This window comes from Fusarium falciforme, chromosome 6 (genome assembly GCF_026873545.1).
Source record: "Fusarium falciforme chromosome 6, complete sequence".
NCBI lineage: Eukaryota > Fungi > Ascomycota > Sordariomycetes > Hypocreales > Nectriaceae > Fusarium > Fusarium falciforme.
Window position 1 is genome coordinate 2,939,664 of NC_070549.1, and position 19,806 is coordinate 2,959,469.

The 19,806-nt window shown below is 53.5% G+C and overlaps 8 protein-coding genes across 8 annotated transcripts; 2 read left to right on the forward strand and 6 right to left on the reverse strand.

Annotated features, from left to right (window-relative positions):
- Positions 1 to 163: 163 nt before the first annotated feature.
- Positions 164 to 1,439, forward strand: NCS54_00848300 (Maintenance of mitochondrial morphology protein 1; the record flags this gene model as incomplete). The annotated part of the gene is made up of 2 exons (XM_053153868.1): positions 164 to 198; positions 257 to 1,439. The coding sequence occupies 2 exons, from the start codon at positions 164 to 166 to the stop codon at positions 1,437 to 1,439; spliced, it is 1,218 nt and encodes a 405-aa protein (XP_053009843.1).
- Positions 1,440 to 1,715: 276 nt separating this feature from the next.
- On the reverse strand, positions 1,716 to 2,932 carry NCS54_00848400 (Hypothetical protein; the record flags this gene model as incomplete). Its single annotated transcript, XM_053153869.1, has 3 exons — positions 1,716 to 2,183; positions 2,343 to 2,723; positions 2,879 to 2,932. 3 exons carry the CDS (start codon positions 2,930 to 2,932, stop codon positions 1,716 to 1,718), a joined length of 903 nt encoding a protein of 300 aa, XP_053009844.1.
- A 3,434-nt stretch (positions 2,933 to 6,366) lies between these two features.
- NCS54_00848500 (Hypothetical protein) lies at positions 6,367 to 9,007 on the forward strand (the record flags this gene model as incomplete). The annotated part of the gene is made up of 3 exons (XM_053153870.1): positions 6,367 to 8,234; positions 8,283 to 8,710; positions 8,757 to 9,007. The coding sequence occupies 3 exons, from the start codon at positions 6,367 to 6,369 to the stop codon at positions 9,005 to 9,007; spliced, it is 2,547 nt and encodes an 848-aa protein (XP_053009845.1).
- Positions 9,008 to 9,829: 822 nt separating this feature from the next.
- Positions 9,830 to 11,744, reverse strand: NCS54_00848600 (Hypothetical protein; the record flags this gene model as incomplete). The annotated part of the gene is made up of 5 exons (XM_053153871.1): positions 9,830 to 10,329; positions 10,379 to 11,397; positions 11,448 to 11,547; positions 11,614 to 11,658; positions 11,723 to 11,744. The coding sequence occupies 5 exons, from the start codon at positions 11,742 to 11,744 to the stop codon at positions 9,830 to 9,832; spliced, it is 1,686 nt and encodes a 561-aa protein (XP_053009846.1).
- Positions 11,745 to 13,051: 1,307 nt separating this feature from the next.
- Positions 13,052 to 14,381, reverse strand: NCS54_00848700 (GDP-mannose transporter; the record flags this gene model as incomplete). The annotated part of the gene is made up of 4 exons (XM_053153872.1): positions 13,052 to 13,488; positions 13,537 to 13,917; positions 13,966 to 14,056; positions 14,118 to 14,381. 4 exons carry the CDS (start codon positions 14,379 to 14,381, stop codon positions 13,052 to 13,054), a joined length of 1,173 nt encoding a protein of 390 aa, XP_053009847.1.
- Positions 14,382 to 14,934: 553 nt separating this feature from the next.
- Positions 14,935 to 16,027, reverse strand: NCS54_00848800 (Hypothetical protein; the record flags this gene model as incomplete). Its single annotated transcript, XM_053153873.1, has 2 exons — positions 14,935 to 15,849; positions 15,905 to 16,027. 2 exons carry the CDS (start codon positions 16,025 to 16,027, stop codon positions 14,935 to 14,937), a joined length of 1,038 nt encoding a protein of 345 aa, XP_053009848.1.
- Positions 16,028 to 17,194: 1,167 nt separating this feature from the next.
- Positions 17,195 to 17,946, reverse strand: NCS54_00848900 (1,2-dihydroxy-3-keto-5-methylthiopentene dioxygenase; the record flags this gene model as incomplete). Its single annotated transcript, XM_053153874.1, has 3 exons — positions 17,797 to 17,946; positions 17,377 to 17,748; positions 17,195 to 17,323 (listed from the first exon to the last, which is right to left on the reverse strand). Exons 1-3 carry the CDS (start codon positions 17,824 to 17,826, stop codon positions 17,195 to 17,197), a joined length of 531 nt encoding a protein of 176 aa, XP_053009849.1. The 5' UTR covers positions 17,827 to 17,946.
- A 625-nt stretch (positions 17,947 to 18,571) lies between these two features.
- Positions 18,572 to 19,423, reverse strand: NCS54_00849000 (Derlin; the record flags this gene model as incomplete). Its single annotated transcript, XM_053153875.1, has 2 exons — positions 18,572 to 19,129; positions 19,247 to 19,423. The coding sequence occupies 2 exons, from the start codon at positions 19,421 to 19,423 to the stop codon at positions 18,572 to 18,574; spliced, it is 735 nt and encodes a 244-aa protein (XP_053009850.1).
- Positions 19,424 to 19,806: the final 383 nt, after the last annotated feature.

Here is a 19,806-nt window from a genome sequence, read left to right on the forward strand (position 1 = left end):
CAACCTCTTCATCATGAGTGCTGTGACATCAAAAGCTTGAATAGGCAACACCGTCATCATGTCGGACGGCTTCTATTGATTGCATTGTAATTTCCTTGAGGCTATCTATCAAGGGCCCTTGAACCTCCCAGAAGCCCATTGAACCTCCCCTCCATCCTCAATCATGGGTGATACCTGTCCCCAGTCACCCGAACGGACGTGAGTATCAACGTACCCTGCATCATGGCAATTACCCGATCTGACATTCTATGACCAGTCTGTCTTTCACCCAAGGCTTCATAGTCGGGCAAATCTCGGTCGTGCTTGTGTTGGCCGCCTTCATAAAGTTCTTCATCTTTGGTGACCCTCCTTCACCCGACGTCACCGCTTCCTTGAGGGCAACTGAGCGACGGTCAAGGACGCTTGCTCACAAGCGCTCGTTGCTTAGTTTGCGCAGCTCTGGCAATCGTCAGGACAGAGAGTTGAGCCGCAAGAAGTCGAGTGTTCTCCGAAACCCTCCGGTGCTTACCATTGGGTCCATCCTCAGCAAGACGTACTACAACGTCGACAGCCATCAGCCCGAGAGTCTCGACTGGTTCAACGTCCTCATTGCGCAGACCATTGCTCAATTCCGCAGTGATGCGCAACATGATGATGCTATTCTCAACTCTTTAAGCAAGGCGCTGAATGGGACCTCGCGCCCGGACTTTGTTGATGAGATCAGGGTCACAGAGCTGAGCTTGGGCGAGGACTTTCCCATCTTCAGCAACTGCCGCATCATCCCCGTCGATGAAGATGGAATGAGTCTTGGTATCGGAAAGAAGTTTGACCCGGCTACGGCAGCGAGAGATGGCACACGCCTTCAAGCACGGATGGACGTTGATCTGAGCGACATGCTCACCCTTGCCGTGGAAACGAAACTCCTACTTAATTATCCCAAGAAATTATCGGCGGTACTTCCTGTCGCATTGGCCGTCTCGGTGGTCAGATTCAGTGGCACACTCTCAATATCCTTCATTCCCAGCAACCCCTCTCAGCCGACCAGGATGATCTTCAACTTCCTTGACGACTACCGGTTGGACTTTTCCATTCGGAGTCTTCTCGGCAGTCGTTCTCGACTTCAGGACGTCCCCAAGATTGCGCAGCTTGTCGAAGCCCGCCTCCACCGGTGGTTTGATGAGCGAGCCGTTGAGCCACGGTTTCAGGAGATTGCCCTCCCAAGTCTGTGGCCGCGAAAGAAGAATACCCGTGGCCCGGATGACGGACTAGCTGAAGGGAGCGCTTCCATGGGTCGGTCAAAGGGTAAGGATGTTGGCCGAGACTTGCGGGATGAGGTATTCGGAAGTGATGCAGGTAGTAGGGACCGAGCATCACTTCGTAACCGCCGAGGAACGAGAAGTGACAATAGTGACGACTTGTCGATGCCCGGATCGCTCCCTCGGTCCCAGAGAGGTACATAGCCATGTATTATTAGTATTGAGAAACACTCCAACTCACTTAATTCTGAAACACTCGCACGGTTCTTGTCAGCTTCTGGAATGTCCACATGACCGGCAGATGTCAATGTTTAGAGTTTCGTTGCTCATTACGCGCACAGATAAGAGCATTCAGCGTTGACCTACACGTCTGTAACGCCGAGTCTGGGGAAGACGGCCATAGCGTATTCTATGAAGGGAGATTCTTTATTAATTCTAGTCGTGTGGACGATCTAAGCGTGCGCCGTGGCGGAAGTCATCTCAGAACTCGGCTAGAGCCATGGGAGTCTCGGTCAACGAGTACAAGTTCTGCAACCAGGCTACCAGACCAGCCACCAGGAGCACGTAATAGATGGCCGTATATCGCTTCCGAGCTGGGTCATCTTCTGCTAGCCAATATGGGTCAACTTGGCCCCAGAAACGAGGCAAGCCCATGCAGTTACAGAAAGCATGGATAAGAACAACAGCTAGAAGGTTGCCGGTTCTCAGGAACAAGAAGGTGGCATAAGCACCGAATAGTGTGGTGTAAGTCAGCTGGAAGAGGGATCGGAGAATGGCCACTGGAAGAGGAGTATGAGGATGGGTGATTCGGAACTCATAAAAGTGGTGAAGATGAGCCAGTCCGAAGATGAGAGGTGAGAGGAAGATGGTGCCTGTAAGGCTGGCTCCGGAACGGAGGAGTAGGGGTACTCCAGCCGAACGGAATAGACATTCTTCGGTGATTGGGCCCTTTCGGTAAATCAGTATTGAGACGAAAAAACCAGGCTAGAACAAGGTACAAGAAGCGGTGTGAAGAAGAGGCTGAAGTTGAGACGACTGCGGGGGTTGTTTGAGGATTGACAGGGGCAGCATGGGGGATATCAAGGGGACAAAGTCAAGTTGACGTACCGCTACCATGTTCCTCCAGGTGGGCCAGTCAGTCCAGAGGTCCCTGAGAGGCTGGAGATGAAGCCATTGCCGGGCGGCTCCTTCGACGACGAGCGACTCATACAGGGGGCCGGCGAAGAGCAAGGCTGTGAGCCAGAGGGCCCGGGCAGCGTCGACGAGGCCGACGGGCCAGTAGCCCATGAAATGCAAGGGGTTGGGGATGGCGATGGCGGCATGGGACGAGAGCAGGTACAGCGTCACGAGGGAGCAGATGGCCGTCGACAGCGAGACGACAAAGATGCGCGCGCGGATCGCCTCGGGGGCATCCCTGGAGCGGGTTGGCGAGGGCCTTGTGGCCGCCGAGAAGTAGAGTGGGATGACATAGACGAGGCAGTAGACGACCTGTTTTTTAATGGTTCAGATGATGCAAGTCAACACTACATGAGACGCAAGATGTGATCTCTTGATGCTGGGGGAGGTAGAGAGTGATATAAACCAGGGGGTTGTGAGAATGTGGATGGATCGTGGTTGGGGGACTAGGAACAGGTGAGGCTCACCAACGAGGCCACAGCGTGAGGCGGTGCGAACCCCGCTGAAATCGAGGTAGACATTGGATGCTCTTGTGAGGAGGGCCTGTTTTTACTTTTCAAGCGGTTGTTGGTGGAGGATGAAGAGGAACAGGTTCAAGTTTGAGAGAAGAGAGAAGAAGAAGTAGCTGGCTAAAAGAAGAACCGAGTTGGAGGAATGTCAACGGGGTAAACAAGAGAGAAAACAGTCAGCATTGCCACACTCTTCTGTCGAAGAGAAGCCATTCAAAGAAACGAAACCGCCGGGCTAAGAAAAAAAAAAGGACCAGCATCCAAAAAGCACAGATTGTCCTCACCAGCCACAACTTGGTTGGATGCCATTGTCCTCAGAATTGGATCCATCCATTTTGCCTCAATGGAGTATGCTTGCTTGGGTAAGCAGACTGGCACTCTTCTCCCCCACGGCAATAATGGCATCCATCCACCACGGGGAAAAAGACCATCCCACTGTGAAAAAAAATGTGCAGGGTCTTTACGGGAGCTAGTGAGGGATAACCGGGCACTTTTCCTCTTCTTTTTCTCCCCCTGGCATTGTTCGTCCTTCATTTCAACGTGCATACGAGCTATGGGGGGCATGCGTGGCTTCCGCATGCGGTGAGCTACAAGGTACATAAAAGCCCTGGGAAGCGAAATGATGTGGAGATGTGAGTTATAACGCGCGCTCATAAGGGACCTAATGAAAGCAGAACACGAATGTTTTGCAATATCCCGAGCTGGTCAGTTGGGAGATGAATTTGTGAACGGGACATGATGTCCATCGACAGGCGTGCATGACTAGTGTAGCCGCACACTCGCCCGTCTGTCTGCTCAGCCACCACAGACATTGACGAGATCCCCTTACCTCAGCTCAGGCAAGGGCATGAATCAAGGCGAGAGACGGTGAGTGACGGTACCTGCATTAGGTTCAGCGGGCCCCGGCACCAAGGAGAGACTGTCCGTGGTCACTGACCGATACGTAAGAGCATGAGGAAAGGAATCGTCGAGAGGAGGACTTGTTGGCTCAGACCAGCTACACCGAGCATGCCGAGAAGCATGACGGCATGGAGATTCTTGTATAAGAGAACAGATCCATCTCACCTGAGAAGGGACCGTTTGTTGGCTTTGCGGTCAAGTCTTCATGCTTGAGACATTGAAAGACAAGACCGAGAGACAAAGCTCGTCGGCAAGCTGCCGACACTAGCCAGCGATAGTCCGACAATCAACAGTCTCGCCCGTCTGTCCTAGACCGAGGTTTGGAACCCCCATGGGACACTAAAATAGAGGGAGAGACGCGACTTAATAAACACGGAGACGCGAGCCTGACACGTCTGACAAAGACATCAGCGGAGCCCCAGTGGAAGATCTCGTCCGCGGCGCCAAGCTAGGGCAAAGCTTAAAAAAGAACAGAGACGTCTTGAAAAGTTGTAAAGTGCCAGCGAGGAATGGCTGTCGACAGCCTGGACACAGAGGACACAGAATGCGACCTGGTGGAGAGAAACAAAAAGGTCACGTTTAGGTGTTTCTGCAGGTCTCGGTTTCGAGAGGCGCCCTCACTCGGCTGGTGGATTGGAACAGACGCCGCGAGGACCATGTACATGTGGGCGCACCGGATTTGCTAGGCGGAACAAGTACCTGGTCGCTTTGACAAGTTTGCGACATTCAGGTAAAACAAGCGCCAGAAGCAGAGACAACAGAGGCGGCCAATTTCGACGGCCCTCGACTTTCGAAACTGCTTCTTTTCGTTCCAAGAAAAGAACAAACGCAAGAGTTTATCCTGGTTTTTGTGAAATCGAATGGCTGACGGTAGTTGATGCCCATGATGGGATCCTGTATTGATGCCGGCACATCGTCATTCTGTGCCCAGGCTCCCCCATGGCTTGACCACTCCGTTAGGCAGAGCACCCATTGAAGGCTTGCCACCTGGCCGAGGTGGTCCCAGTTAATTTCTCTGCTCTCTCAGAGCCTGGCCTTTTCTTCGCTGTTCCAGAAAGACAGAGGTCAGCGACATCTTACGAGCAGCGGGCTGGTGTTTGCAGGGAACCATGTGCTATTGGGCGTCGAGGCAGAGCATCGTCCCCGCCAATAGTGTCCCGATAACCCAATCAGTTCAGACAGATTTGCCCACAACCTTTAGAGGTGCAGTCTCTGAGGGGACAAATCAGAACTCGTCGTGGACACAACCGTTTTCATTGCCCTCTTCCCCTGAGATTTGAAGCCCGGTTGATTCGCTGCCCCCATTCTACAATGCCCTTCCCTTTGGAAAAGGAAAAAAATCTCTTCAGATCTCGCCCAGCCCCCGTCCCAAGTTGCGGTGTCTTCAAGACACCTAGACCCAGATGTCAGAACCACCACCCCTATCTCAGCACCCTAGCTCCCCGTCTTCCCCCCTGGTCCAACGGTCCCCATCTCCGCCGCCGCGCCTGCAGGAGGGAACCCTGTTGCAGCTAGGTAATATCCCATCGCCGCTAGCTGCAGAATCGCCTCCATGGCGCTTCCAACAACTGGTTCACGTCGGGCGATTGCACTCCACGTCACCGGCTCCAGGGGGGAGGATCCAATAGCGGCGCTATCGTCTGCTGTAGACAGGCCCTGCCTGACGGGATCTCAGGTAGGTTCTGTTCCACACAGCCTGTAAGGGGAAGGGAAGCTTTCCAGCCATCGTCTGTGTGTGCCCCAGGGCTGCTTGCGCTTCGTGCTTGTGCTTGTGCGTCGGCCGTCCGCCTAAGGGATCGCTTGACAGCCTCCTCTGTAGCTTGTTCAGGTCACTGCAACCTAAGGTACCTTAGTACCTACTCTGGCCGCTGCTCCTGCCGCCCGTGGTCGCATGTGGAGGCGACCTGTCTTGCCCTTTTCTCTCTTGAAGCTACCTACCCGCCCGCTCCTTCCCCATGATCCCATCCATGGATCTCTCGTCTTTCTCCTTCCGTCAATCGTTTCCAGTCCTCCTCTCCCCGTACATTCGCTCGCTATAATCGGCCACTGGCCAGTCACTCATTCAATCTTTTGATCTTTCTCACACTCCTTGCTTCTCCCTCTATTCGTTTGATGCTTCATTGATTATTCTTTCTCTTCTTGGTTCTTTCCCTTTTTGGCCTCATCTTTTACACACCACCAGTCAGACGAGACGAGATTTCACGACCTCAAGATTCAACTTCACGATAGTTTGGATATCTGATATTGGGTTGCTCCGAATATTGCTTACTCGACTCTGTTCCCAAAAAATTGGTGCTCTATTAATGCCATCTTCTCGCTGTGGCTCTTAATTCCTCCGTCGACCTCTCCCGTCCTGGCCGTGGCCCTTCTCACGACCTCCGAACCCCTGACCCACCTCCGGCTCCGACAGAATCGACGTCTACGCCTCAACGATAATTCTTTGAGAGATCAATTGATCTTGCCCATTCTGGGGACAAGATTGTCAGCTTCTTCTTTTTCTCCTCATGTTGTGGATAGAACGGCCATTGCCGCCAAGCGCGTAGAGCATGTCGGTTTCACCGTCTTGCTCTCCGCCGAGACGGGCCTTACACGAGCGCACCGACTCCGAGAACAACCGCCTCCAGATTCGAATCGTTCCTTACAGTCCGCCCCGAATCGCCTCCGACGGCACAACGCCCCGGCCCGTCTCCTACGCCGATGCGAGTACCGAGACCGATCCGGAGCTTAGTCAAATCTGCTGCGACTCGTTACATTCCTCCAGTCCACTCTTTGAAACGCCTTCACCATCCCTGCAGCGGGGCAGGACTCGAAAGGCTGCACTATCGCCTTCACCATTGAGCCGTCACCCTCAATATCCTTCCTCTGACATCGAGCTGAGCCCTTCTCCCTGGACGCCACACAACGATGCCGACGACGAGACTTCCGATGTTTCACATCCGCGCTCCCGCGAACCCTCGACTTCCCCTCGACCCCCATCTCGCCGGAAGGTGATCAATGTACACGCCGATAAGACCTTCTCTGTACATCCTCAAGAGGCCTCAACTTCGTCGAGAGTCGACTCCTTCTGGTCTCGATCTTTCACAACCGGCAGCAGTTCCTTTGGTCGGGCATCATTTGGTCGAGGATCCTTGGGTCAATTCAGTGAAGACCGTGCCAGCCGCCCAAGTTCTCCCTTGACGCCTCTTACAGAGCGAAGTTCCAAGTCGCCAATACCTTCTTCGCCACCCCAAGCTCTCGCTAGCCCTGACAATTCCTCGCCATGGAACTACCGCATGTTTGGGGGTTTGCGCAAGGTGCCAACCACACCTGATGTGAAACAGTCACAGTTGCAGATTCCGGGACCAGCTCCTGAACTGCCTCTCCCCCCTCTGCCTGAGATCGAGTTCTCAGACCCAGCAGTTGGCCCATCTTCACAGTTGCTCAACCAAAAGACGTCGTTTCAGTCGACTCTTTCTGAGCAATCAAGATCAACCCTGTCTGACAGGACCAACTATAAAGTCTATGGCCAGAGCTCCCCAGTGGCTGTTGCCGATTTGACCAGCTTGCCAGCATCATCTATTCATTCCAACATTGAGCTAATCGGCGATCCTTCATCAGTGGATCCCTCCTTGCATGACAATACTCGTCCCCCTACAAGGGACAGCGAAGCGAACTACGTAGTTCATGGCCACTCAGCCTCTTCATCTGTTGTTGCTGTCAAGACCCGCGTAAGACCCGAGTACTCTCAAGAGAGTCTCGTAGTCCCTCCCCTGCGAACCAGGAGGAGGCGGTCCTCAGACACTTTTGGTCTCGTCAAGACTCGGTCCCGTGAGACTCTTCGAACGGCATCCCTGACCTCGCTGTCGACAATCTTCACTCAGGAAGCCACTCGTGGTCTCTTTGTTGGACCTGCCACCATTCTACATCACACTGGTCCAAGCTGGTATGACCCTGCCGCCGCCAAGAGCCCCAACATCAACACTCCTCGCTCCCACCAATGGAGCGCTCAGCTCTCAACCGTCATGTCAGAAAGCGAGGGAGGCAGTGAGCCGGCATCTCGAGCTCTATCTCTCTCTTCCGTCCCCGGTAGACGCGGCAGCGGTCTAGGTAGCAGCCACAGCAAGTACGTCTTGAGCATGGCTTCTTCGCTCGCTGGCCTCGAGGAGCATATCGAAGCATCCTCTCATCACTCAAGAAACAGCTCACTGGAGCCCCCTGCAGCAGCATACGTTCGGGGATTGTCTCGTGACCCTACAACGGGAACCATCCGCCTTATTCGCGACCATGATGAGGATGGTGATGGCCTTGCGGACCTGGAAGTCCTTCACCATCGCTCCTCACGGACACGGATGGGAAAGTTCTTGATGAGCTATGCCTCGGATCGGAGTCTGCGATCAACTGCTAGTTTCAATGCTGCCGTTCCAACCTGGGCGAAGTGAGTACAGATATGAATGAGCGATGAACTTGTGACTGATTCTTCCAGGGTTTACTATGGTAGTGGCGAACGAAAATGGCTTGCTGCTCAGCCTTCTATGGAATCTATGTACTCTGAGTTCAGTGATAGCCAGCCTCCTGCTTCGTTCCTCAGCAGAACACCAAGCCAGGATGCCAATGTCACCAACATCCACAACCCTCGGCGCCGACCTCGGGAGCCTCTCCCTCACCGGAGATCTGAGGCAGGCTCCATGGACATCACCCCTGCACCGCCAGCTCACCCGGTTATGACGGTTGTTCGCAACTTGAAGAAGCAAACCTCGAGCATCTGGTCGCCGCACCTGGCTCGTGACCGACGTCCTTTCCAGCACAGTATCTGGCAGCCACCTACCTCAGACTGGGAAGCTCGGAGTGAGTTGACTGGACGACGAAATGCCCAGGTCACCATGTTTGTAGTGGGATTCATTTTCCCTTTGGGTGAGTCCATTGGCCTTATCTCTTGAGTAATCACTAACTGTCATAGCGTGGATGTTTGCCGCATGCATGCCCCTTAAGCCAGTTCAGTCGGAAGATACTGAACGCAACCACAGCACATCTAAACTGGAGGTGCGACGCAACCCATCTGGCCAGACGATTCCCGAAGAGGACCACGTCTTCACCAGCGCAATCTGGTGGAGAAAGGTCAACCGTGGCATGTCCATCATCGGCTTGCTCATGGTCGGCGCCATCATCGCCCTCATCGTGACGGGCGTCAGAGCTCACTGGGGCCATTAATATTCGACAACCAACAAGACATCACGTTCTGATGACCTGAGTCGGGACAAGATCCCTGACATTGAAACCCACTATGGAACTTCACGGCATCTCAACGATTGACGACACATCACGACGATACTTTTGTTTTTGCTTATCGATCAACTTTGATCTTTCAAGTCTCACGATCTTTTACGCACCTTGTCAAAAAGCTTCAACGACCAACGATTTTATTCTGAACAAACACCTTCGACGAGACACGATGTTTTTGAATTTTGTTTTGCCTTTCATGTCTCAACGTTTCAACGACATACGATTTGCCCCTTTTTGAATTCCTTTGCCCAAGACACACTTACACGACACACCGTCCCCTTGGATCTCATTTACTCGAGACTTGCAACACTGCAAACCATTTCTCTTTTACACAAACAACTTACATGGGCTCTTGTACCACCAATCTACCAATCATATATGGATCGATCCGTATACCTGTACTATAGTTGGATCTGGCAGCAATGCTGAGCGGGAGAAAAAAAGGACTGACAGCATGAAGACGCTCATTCTTACGATACCATGTAATTACCATACCATACCAGGCCCTGAGCACTCGCACTCGGGCGTCACAGGAGAGCCGCCATGGCTTATCCCAGAGATAGACTAATGAATATCATGTAGAATCTACAGTACCTACTTGAGACTAAAGATTGATTGTTTCATTCCATCGTTGATGTCTTACATGCGCTTACAAGCTAACTTCCCAAGACCTGAAACAGACACACCATGATAACACCGGATTGATTGCTTCGTGGAGATGAGATGTGCGCCACACCGCACCTGAGATGATTACTCGACATGAGCCTTGTTCCCGTTGATCCCGTTGATCCCGTTGGCCTTGGGCTGATGGGCTTCAAAGTCAGCCTTGAGCTTCTTTTGCCTGGCCTCAACCTCGGCCCGAATCTCCTCGACGGCCTCGTTGATGTCGCCCTCCGGATCCTTCGAGATGCCTAGGATGGGATCCTTGCCCGTCAGGCTATCCGTGCTGAGGGAGCGGACCAGTTTGGCGCTCGCTCGGCCCTGGCGCTTCTCGAGCTGCTTCTTGAGGGCGACCTTGCCGGGGGAGTGGAAGAAGACGAGGGACAGGGCGGTCCAGATGATGGCGTAGAAGTAGACGCGGGACCAGGCCAGGAGAGAGCCTTGGAGGGAGAGGACCAGGAAGGGCGCCGTGACAAAGGTGAAGGTGAGCTGGGTGGCGAAGTAGGATGCGATGTCGTAGTACTTCTTCTTGGGGGTGGGGTTTCCGGTCACGGGGTCGAGGAAGAAGGGGCGGACGTGACGGCGGAAGTCTGGAGGATGTTAGCATGTCGATGTGATTTTAGATCTTGAGAGACTCACGCTTTGCGGCTGTCTGGATAAAGCTCGCGAGGACAAAGCTCAGATAGTAACCCGGGTAGAAGCCGTGCCACAGGGCACTGGTTCCAAATGTCATGAGACTGGCGCGGAAGCCGGGCTTCTTACCACGGGGCGTGACGCGCAGATAGACGTAGTTCCTGAGCCAGTTGTTGGTGTTCATGTTCCACCCGGCGAGGTATCCTCGCGGGTTCTGGGCCGTCTCGACAGCCCAGGGGTCAATGTTCTGCAGACGGTTCCATGAGATCTTGCCCGTAACAGGATCCACCCCGTTGTAGCCTAGACCCGCGAGGATGCAGGAGCCTTCTGTGAGGTACCAGACGCCGTAGTACTTGAGGCGTGCGGTGAAGCTGACCATGTAGAGGGACCAGATTCGGCGGAGGAAGCCGTACTCGACGAATGAGTCGGCTGTTAGCATGCTGGGGTAGTAGGAGCCGCTGAAGCCCATGAAGAGACCGATGAGGACGAGGCCGCTCACGGCCTTCCAAGCGGCAGGGCCACCGCTTCGAGGGATCTTTCGCTTCTTCCTGACGGGAGGTTTCTTGGCTGGGTCGACGTTGGAGACGTCAAACATGGTTGTGTCGAGCCATTGTCGGTAATCGGTGTAGTCAAAAGACGGACCGGCAAAGAGGGCGGGGAAGAAGAGAACCCAGCCAGCATAGTCGAGCAGAGGAGGAAGCTCCTTGAGCCTATTCCTCTTTTGAGAGTCGGATAGCTGATCATCGGGGAGCTGACCGTCTGCAACGTTCCAGCAAAAGGCGCTCAGCTTCATGAGGAGCACCATCTGGGCACCCGTGACGTCAACACTCGAGGGGTCGTCGGCGATCTGGCGGTGGATGTGGTTGACCGACATGTGGCCCATGACAAAGGCGAAGCCGATCCATGGCATATAAGGGCTCGTGCGGAGGAACTTTGCGATGCAGTAGATGCCGCCGGCGCTGATGAGGAGGGTGCGGATGCCGTCCCAGAGGTCGAAGAGGCCGACGAGGTAGAAGAGGGAGACGCTGGATTGTGTTAGCTTGGGCGTATAAATGAGAGGTATTCGAGGTTGTACCTGATGATGAAGATGTTCTTTGCATCTGGTCTCGAGTCGGGGATTCGCTTTAGAAGAGCTGCGAAGGGGTAGGATAGGAGAAAGGAGGAGACTAGCTTGACTGAGAGTGGAGGTATTAGCGACATTGTTGAAGCTGTTGATGTCAAAAAGAAGAGGTCCAACTTACGCTCATCAGGAGAGGCACCAAGACTATTAGCCAAGGCCTCGAAAGCTATATGCGAGTCAAAAGTTAGAGATGGATCGCTTGGGAGGTTATCATGAAGCTTCCAACTTACGCCTATGTAAGAAGAGCAGCATTCTGTCGCGGGCTCTAGTATAACGCACGAGAGGATAATAGAAAAAAAGGAATTGAGAAAAAGGATCGCGATGGTATATCCCTTATACCATGGCTTCAACAACTGCCGAGACAAGCTCTTGGGGGTGGGTTAAAGGAGAGAAGTCAACGATGCAAGGGACGAAAGGAAGGGGAACGTGCTAGACGTCATAATCTTTTATCCCCAACATTTCTGTTGGAGAATGCGAAAAAAAAAAAGCTTGGATGGGGAACAACTTGTGACGTCCCGAGCCCCACGTGGGGTGGGCATGCCTGATTCACGTGTGCAACATGGCGGGGGATGCATTTAAATGATAAAGGGAGCCTTCCTTTACGCGTGGTCTTATGGATAGAAGTGATCATGAGGTCCATCTTACTGTATCCTCTCGAGGCCTGGAGGTTAAGCACATGTTTGTGATTTGAATTGATATTGAACGGTTACTTATCTGTCTTGAAGACTCGTGGACGTTTACGTTTACGTGACACAAAAGACGTTTTCACATGCAGCCCGTTACACATAATCTGCAGCCGCCTCAACAGCTTCTTCAGCTCATCTCCGATCATTCAAAACAGTATCTAGGAAATGTTTCTATTCTGCAGGGAGAAAAAGGGGGAGCAATCCAGAGTCAGGACTTTGCTTCGGAGTATGGCCATTTAGGGAACTTGCTGTCTTGATATCCGGCCAACTACCGGGCTTGAAAGGAGAGAGCCGGGCAATATGAAACCTTTTCTACAACAAGGCTGCAAGACCACAAAAATCGTTGGGTGAGACACAAGAAGAAACTGCACAATCCCGCTAGTGGGCTGTGCTAATTCCCGCCCGCTTCACTGCAATTTTAACCCAAGCCGGGCCCCTTCTCGTTCACATACCACCAGGGAGTCTCGAGTTGAGCCGCCCGTCGCCTGGACCTTCACTGTATTTAACCCCAGCCGGGCACTTGAAAGCATCACAAGGTTGATAAACCCCTCGACAAGGCCCGGGTTCACGATAAGTTTGCACTCCCGTGATTGCTTTGGAACAGTGCCTGCTTCATGCCATGTATTGAACCATTGACCAAACGACCTAGAGCAAAGTAAATATGAATCCCAGTGGTCCTTGTACTCCAGCCACGCCATTGTCTAAGTCAATACGAGAGAACCCCCCCTGTGCCTGTGCTCATTAAAATACTGTACACGCACAGGAACCCATGTCTTTCTGCCCCAAATTGCATCTTTTATTCTATTTTCCTTTCTCGTGAAAACTCCCACCACTCTCCCACCATCTTTCGCCGACTGGCCAAAAGCAAAACGTCTAAGAGTTGGCATCGCGGGCGCTCTTAGCACTGGCGCTCATGGTTGGCCGCACTGTAGGTAGCGAGTTCCGGGATGAGACCGACTGTCGCACACGAGCCCAGGCGTAGACGATGCCACTGACGAAACCGATGAAGATAGCAGACACGCTGCCCACTGTAACGGGGGCTGAGAAGAAGACGAGGCCGCTGATGGCGATGGGTAGCTTGTTGAGAGCGCCCACCATAGAGTAGGTAGTCGACGACGTAACTCGGATGCACCAAGCTGAGCAGTAAGAGATAAAGATAGCGGCGAGACCAGAGTAAATCATGCCGATAATGATCTTATTGCGAGTCTCCTCAGGGAAGTTGCGAGCAAAGTTAAAGGCGGACCAATCCTCGCTGATCAACGAGCACACCACAAGAACGGGGATCGTGAGAAGGTTGTTATAGTACATGGCTAGAAAAGGTCAGTGAATGGAGAATCAAGGCGTCATGTGCAACATACTATCCCAATCCTTAAAGTTCATCTTCTTGATAACCTTGCGCATGCCGAGCACATAAGCAGCGCTGCAAAAGACGTTCATGCCCATCCAAGCGTATCCGGCGTTGAGGGTGGACATGGCAGCAGCCGAGTCGCCAGTGCCAAAGTCACCGGCGATTGCGCTCTGGATGTCAGCCCAAGCGGCCACGACAGAGCTCAGAACCATAAGACCAAAAGAGAGCAGGGCCATTGGCGTGACGCTGCCGCCGAACCAAAGCACCTCGCCGTAGGCAATGACGATAATGGTCAAGTTCTTGAAGATTGTGTAAACGGGAACCGAAAGAAATTGAAGCGATTTGGTGCTGGTGTAAATCATTCCAACCAGGAGGAGCGAGATAGGAAACCCTTCGTTTTGTTAGCAATGGTAGCAGGGGGCTGAAGCTGGGAACATACACTTCTTTGCCCTGTCGGGGTCAAAGGGGGCCAGGACCTTGATCAGACCCAGCTGCTTGCATAGAGTAATGGTAGCAATGCACACAATGGCCTATACGTAACCCAACAGTCAGAACAACACCTCAAGCCCCAATCATGTATTGCAAGCATACCTGAACGGTCAAGTAGAAAAAGTTGAGGTTCCAGAAGCTACCCGAAACGACATACTTGTTCACCACGGTCATACTGATCGACGAGAAGCAGTACGCCACGATAGACAAGGGCGGGCTCTTCTCGAGCTGCTCCAGACTGCTCCCATGCATATTGGAGCCGTAGCCGGAACGGGTCGGGGACCGAGCCAGGAAGGCATCCTTCTCCTTCTTTCCGTAGTCGTCGCCCATGCGCACGACATAGTCCTCGTTCTTCTTATCCGTCATCGTGAATTAGTGTGTGGGGAGAAAACGAATTCGCGATCAGCGCTGGGATGTAACGGGAAGCGTCGGGTTCAGCCGTCGAGGGTGAGATGGATCGTGGACGAGGGATGGGATCGTGATCGAGTTTCGGCTTGAGGATCTCGTCGGGGCGAATCGCGTTCAAAGAAGGAATGAAGTAGAAAACGCAATGAGGGCTCCTCGTCCTTGTCCCTTGCTGTAATCGATTTTCTTCTCCCTTCGCCTGGCCGGAGCAAGATGCCACAGGTCGAGGGGCTCAAGGAAAGATAGGGAGACGTGGAGCAACCGGGCGCGTTGCGCTTAGTCATACAGCCAGGGGTTGAACCTTTTCAGTGGGTAGGATCTCACCTCGGGCCCCCCAGATGCGCATCTGACAGGTTGAGCCAAAATTAGCCCTGGAAGCTCGTAAAGAATCCGTGTAGAAATCAAACCAAGCCAAGGGCAATCCCTAGGTCGCCCACTTGGTATGAAAGACTCTAGTGTGGCTGCCCTTGGTGAGCAAACCGCATATGTGTCCTGCCGTGGCTTCCGGGCAATCTCAAGTAGCCGCAGACGCAGCAGCCTCAGCTTCAGGCTGTGTAGACTCTTCACCGACTTCCTTGTCGTCGTCTGGAACTGGAAAGTTGAGATGCTTCCAATCCTCCAGCTCTTCCGTAACTGAGCGCATGCGATCCCGGATGCTTTCGATAGCGTAGCTTCCCAGTAGCAGCCGCAGCGGTGGATACGAGCAATGTCCGAGCTGCCACACGAGCTCGGCGCACTTGACTGCACTCGTGGGCCGATGCTTGTCACCGAGCCACTGCACGATGCGTCGCGCGTGTAGGGCCGGCGATGTCGGGTGTCCGTACGTCTCGCTCGGCGGCTTGACGAGGAAGTGGCCCCACGACGTCGGGAGAGCCGTGTCCTGCATCTCGGGCTCCTCTGGTCTCACGTGTCCCGGCTCGATGAGAGTCGCTTTGATATTGAAGGCATCCGTCTCGTAGAGCATCGCTTCGATGAGTCCCTCGACTGCGTATTTTGTAGCGCAGTAAGGGCCCAGACCTGGAACACCCAGCGCACCCGAAGTTGAGCTGAAGATGAGATATCGTCCTGCACTCTGCCTCCGGAAGTAAGGCAGCGTAGCATGTATGATGTGAAGCGTCCCCATAAAGTTGGTCTCAAACTGGTTCCGGATGTCATGCTCATCCTGATCCTCGCACGCGCCGATGACGCCGTAACCAGAGCAGTTGACGACGACGTCGATGCGCCCAAAGTGCTGAAGCGTGCGCTCGACGACGCGGTTCACGGACTCGCGGGCGCGAACGTCGCACAGAGCGCCGAGACAGTTCTCGTGGATGTTTTCCATGTCGCGGGGGCTCGTCTCAAAGACGCGCCCGACTGAGGTGACCAGATCTCCGTGGGATAGGGCACACTTGACGAGTGAGCGGCCCATCTGGCCAGTGCCCCCGAATATCTATCAACTGTAAGCATCTGGTTTGAATCGGGGAACCGTCTCAATGGCAACATACAACCCAGACCAGCTGTCTCGGGGGGGCGCTGCCCTGGGGAGGATCGCAACTCGCCGGGAGCTGTGGCACCCGCGATCTTGCTGATGCCTCGGTAACATCAGACGCTTCTGTTCTCGTGTCCATGATTGGTTTCCCTTGCGCTTATACAAAGGTCGTATTGTTGATCTTTGGGAGTATGGCTGGTGTTGGAGAAGGAGGATTGAGTTGATGACACCGCCCGTCAAAGGCTTAAACCCCAGGTTTTGGTTTTGGCGATGACTTGTAGCGGTGGCGGGGTTGAAGGTCCAAGTGTCTGTACGTATCGGTTCTTATGCCCCACACAAAATGAAAGTTCCTGGAGAAGAGACTGCAATTGTGGCTGTTAAATCACATCTAGGTATATAATTGGTAGATTATTTGATTAGGCCCTTTAATTGAGTTCACTATCGTTCTAAACTGCAAACAATTGCAGTTGATTCGTTCATGCGCCGCAGTTGATCGGCGCCGAGGTTCGGTCCACGTCTCTCCGGCATCCCGGTCCTTGGAATCAAGACCCGAAACCGGGCGGACCGGGACCACCTCCGAAAGGCTCCGGCATGACAGAGTAGAATGATGGCAACAAAGTCTGGGTTCATCAACTTACCAAATCTGCTTGGAGTCTAGAATGATAAGCGCGAGTCTCACCTGTGGCGGCTTCACTTAGACCGTCCTCCCCCCGCAACTCCGCATTACAGGGCCAATGCCGTGAGCCCGATTACTTGCTGACCAGGATGAGATCACTGACGCCCGCAACTCAAGCAGCTCTCGTCTAATTCACAAAATGATCGGGAGACCAAGGGTCAAAACCTCGAGGATGGTAGAGACAGGATGTAGTTGGCTACCTAGACTGGATATCTTCAAAACTCCCGCTAAGTCTCGACTCCAACAGAATCCAAAAGCCCCGTGGTGGGAAACCCGAGGAATGATTATCCAAAGCTGCATAATATCTTGAACTGCTCCCTTGACAGTGGTTCCATGTTGTTTGGCTGCAAAACCATGTACTTTTTTTGCCTACAAGTTGGCCTGCGTTTCTGACACCACTTGTAAATGACGTAAAACACCTTTCAAATCACGCCAACCGTGCGCTCTCCATCATGGCGCAAAGCCCCTCAGCGATTGAGGGCTTCGTAATCGTATAGACATGACGATGTTGAAGTAGTCAAAAATGTCTCTTGATTTTTTTTTTCATAATCTGGACGGGGTTCTGCCAAAAACTGGCCCGGGATTGGTCTCCTCGTAAACAATGAAAGCTCGCTTCCCACGTGGGGCCTCTCACTGGGCAGGCTCGGCCAGGAAAGTCTTGACGTATTCCTGTCGGTGGCCGTTCTTGTCCACCTCGGGGCCGCGGTTCAGGGCTGTCCACTTGGGGTCCTCCTTGAACAGGCGCATCGCGTGGACGTACTATCACAAGTAAATGAGTATCTGGATCGGTCAAGAGCGTCTGGGGAACGTACGTTGGTCTCGTCGGTGGTGAAGCGGTGGTAGATGCCAGCAGGAAGAATGAGCAAGTCATCCTTCTCAAGCAGCACGCGCACCCAGTCGTCGTCCTTGCTGCGAACGTCAAAGTATCCGCGTCCACCACGGATGTAGCGGATCTCCTCATCCTCGTGCAGATGCTCGGCAAAGAACATCTTGACCTTTGACTCGTAGACGTCGCCCATGGTCTTGGGGGAGACGGTAATCTCGTCGCGGTTCTTGTAGCCCCGGTCGCGGGCCAGGTTGTCGACCGACTCGAGCTCAGGGAGGTGGTAGTAGTAGACGCCGATGGCGAGGAGGTCGTCGACGTTGACGGGCTTGCCCGAGTCGTGGGGGAGGCGCTGGTCGCCCTGCAATAATCGTTAGCTTTGTTCGTTTTGGGAGAGGGGATGGCGTACAGGAAGACCGTCGTAAAAGTAGGCTCGCATGATGACTGTTGGTGGATTGTCTGAAGAGAGGAGGTCCAGATGATGTTGTACAGAAAAGAGTTCTGTTCCGGGAGCAAATGCAGTGATATGTATAAGCCAAGTGGCTCGCGTCAGCAGGTCAAGTCTTTTTTCGCTACAAGCTTCCGACTGGGGTCAGCCAGGCCAGGCCAGGCCTTTTACTTGGGTACCATTCGCAAAGACCCAGTTCGGGCAGGTAGCGAAGGTTCCATGGTGGCGGGGTCAACCTGGAATGTCGGCAAAGCTAGCGACGTCAGCGCTTTTGCAAGGGTCTCTTGGCTGCACTGACATCACAGCCACAGGCCGAATACAGACAGGAGTGCAGTTCTAGACTCTGCTACAATTTAGTGATATGAAGCCGTCGATTGTGAGGCTCTACAGCTAGCAGTTGGTCAATAATCTGCATTCTTGTTGGGTATACCACAACCTGTGTTGTGCCCCGCCCGTTCAACATCATCGCTGCAAGACCACGATAACAGATAGACATTGAATAATCAGTGTATCAGCGCTAAACGGCGAACGCAGCCGTGTCATTTCAATTCACCAACGCCATGAACCCAATCCCCCCGCCGTGAAAAGAGTTTCCTGTCCTGGTCTCTCTATCATAACGCCGACCCTCAATGCCAAACCGAATAGAAATAATGTGAGCATGTACGCCAATGTGGCCCATTGAGCCACCGTGAATGTGTTTGCATAGGCCACCCTTGCCAACCTTGCCGCCTCTGGCTCACAAGTCACGAGGCGCCACGTCCCTTGCCCCAGCGACCAAGATGTCGTTGTCAGTTCCCTCGTCCACGTCGTTGCGAGCACGCGGCTCAAACAGGCGCCTCCACCAGCCTGGGGGGTCCAGAGGACGGGAACCGTTGTGCAGCGGGGGATAAACGTCGCTGAAAAAGTACCAGACGTGTCCAATGACAACACCCATGATCTCATCCTTGGGAACCGTGCCGTGAAGGACAAGGCTGAAGCCCATCAACACCCAGGGGAGGTACGGGGCGGTAAAGACGAGCAGCCCGAGAAAGCTGAGTCGGGTATCGGGATTCCGCCGGGACCAGATGTATACGAGCGTGGATGAGAGTGGGTGGCCGAGGAAGGGCATCGAGACGAGTGGCGACAAGGCGATTAGGCTGGCCATCGCATAGAGAAGCAGCCATGAAAAGTGCGCGGGCGAACGCCCGGATGACTCTTCAAGAAGTCGTGCATAGCGTTGGAGGAAGTAGACGTGGAAGAGGAGATCGAGCGAAAAGGGGCCGAAGTATAGGAATGTTGTCAAGAGCCGCCAATACTACAGAGAAGGATATGTCAGCAAGAGTATAGGAGAACCCAACTCCCGGAGAGGCGAAGGATAAAGAAAGAAATGGCATAGACAGGGAGCTACTGCGTGGAGAAGACTGAAACTAACCTGTGATTTCACAAATACAGCGCGGAAGCTGTAGAAGAGTTGGAAAGGTGTCACCATCTGGCACTGAACCAAGGCGCTCGTCAGAACAGTCGCAGTGGTCCACCACCGAGTACATGTCGGCATTTCCCAAAACCACGCCTCAAGAGGCAGACGGCCTCCATCCATGACCTGATCCATTGGGGGCGAACGTTGAAAAGTTGTTGTTGGGGGGGGGGAGAGAGTTTCGTATCAAGGGCGTTTCTAGAGGGTGTTGCTGCTGCGCGGGCAAGTGGGACAGCGAAGGCGATGATCGGAGCTGGAGGACGTCCGTGGATGCTAATGCAAGGGAGAGACAGGAACCATGAATTTCAGGTGCAGAGGGAAAACATTAGGCGCCCATGAAATTCTCCGGGGAAGAATGATGCAAGCTGGGGAGAGAATGCGAACTTGATTGCAAGTATGCGGAAGATGACAGAATAGAGGATGAGACACGTAAGGCGGGATATCCAGGCGCCGGCAACCGATGGATCCAGGGACGGCGGGCTCGAAGCATCCCGTCTTAGCGTGGGGCGCCTCACCTC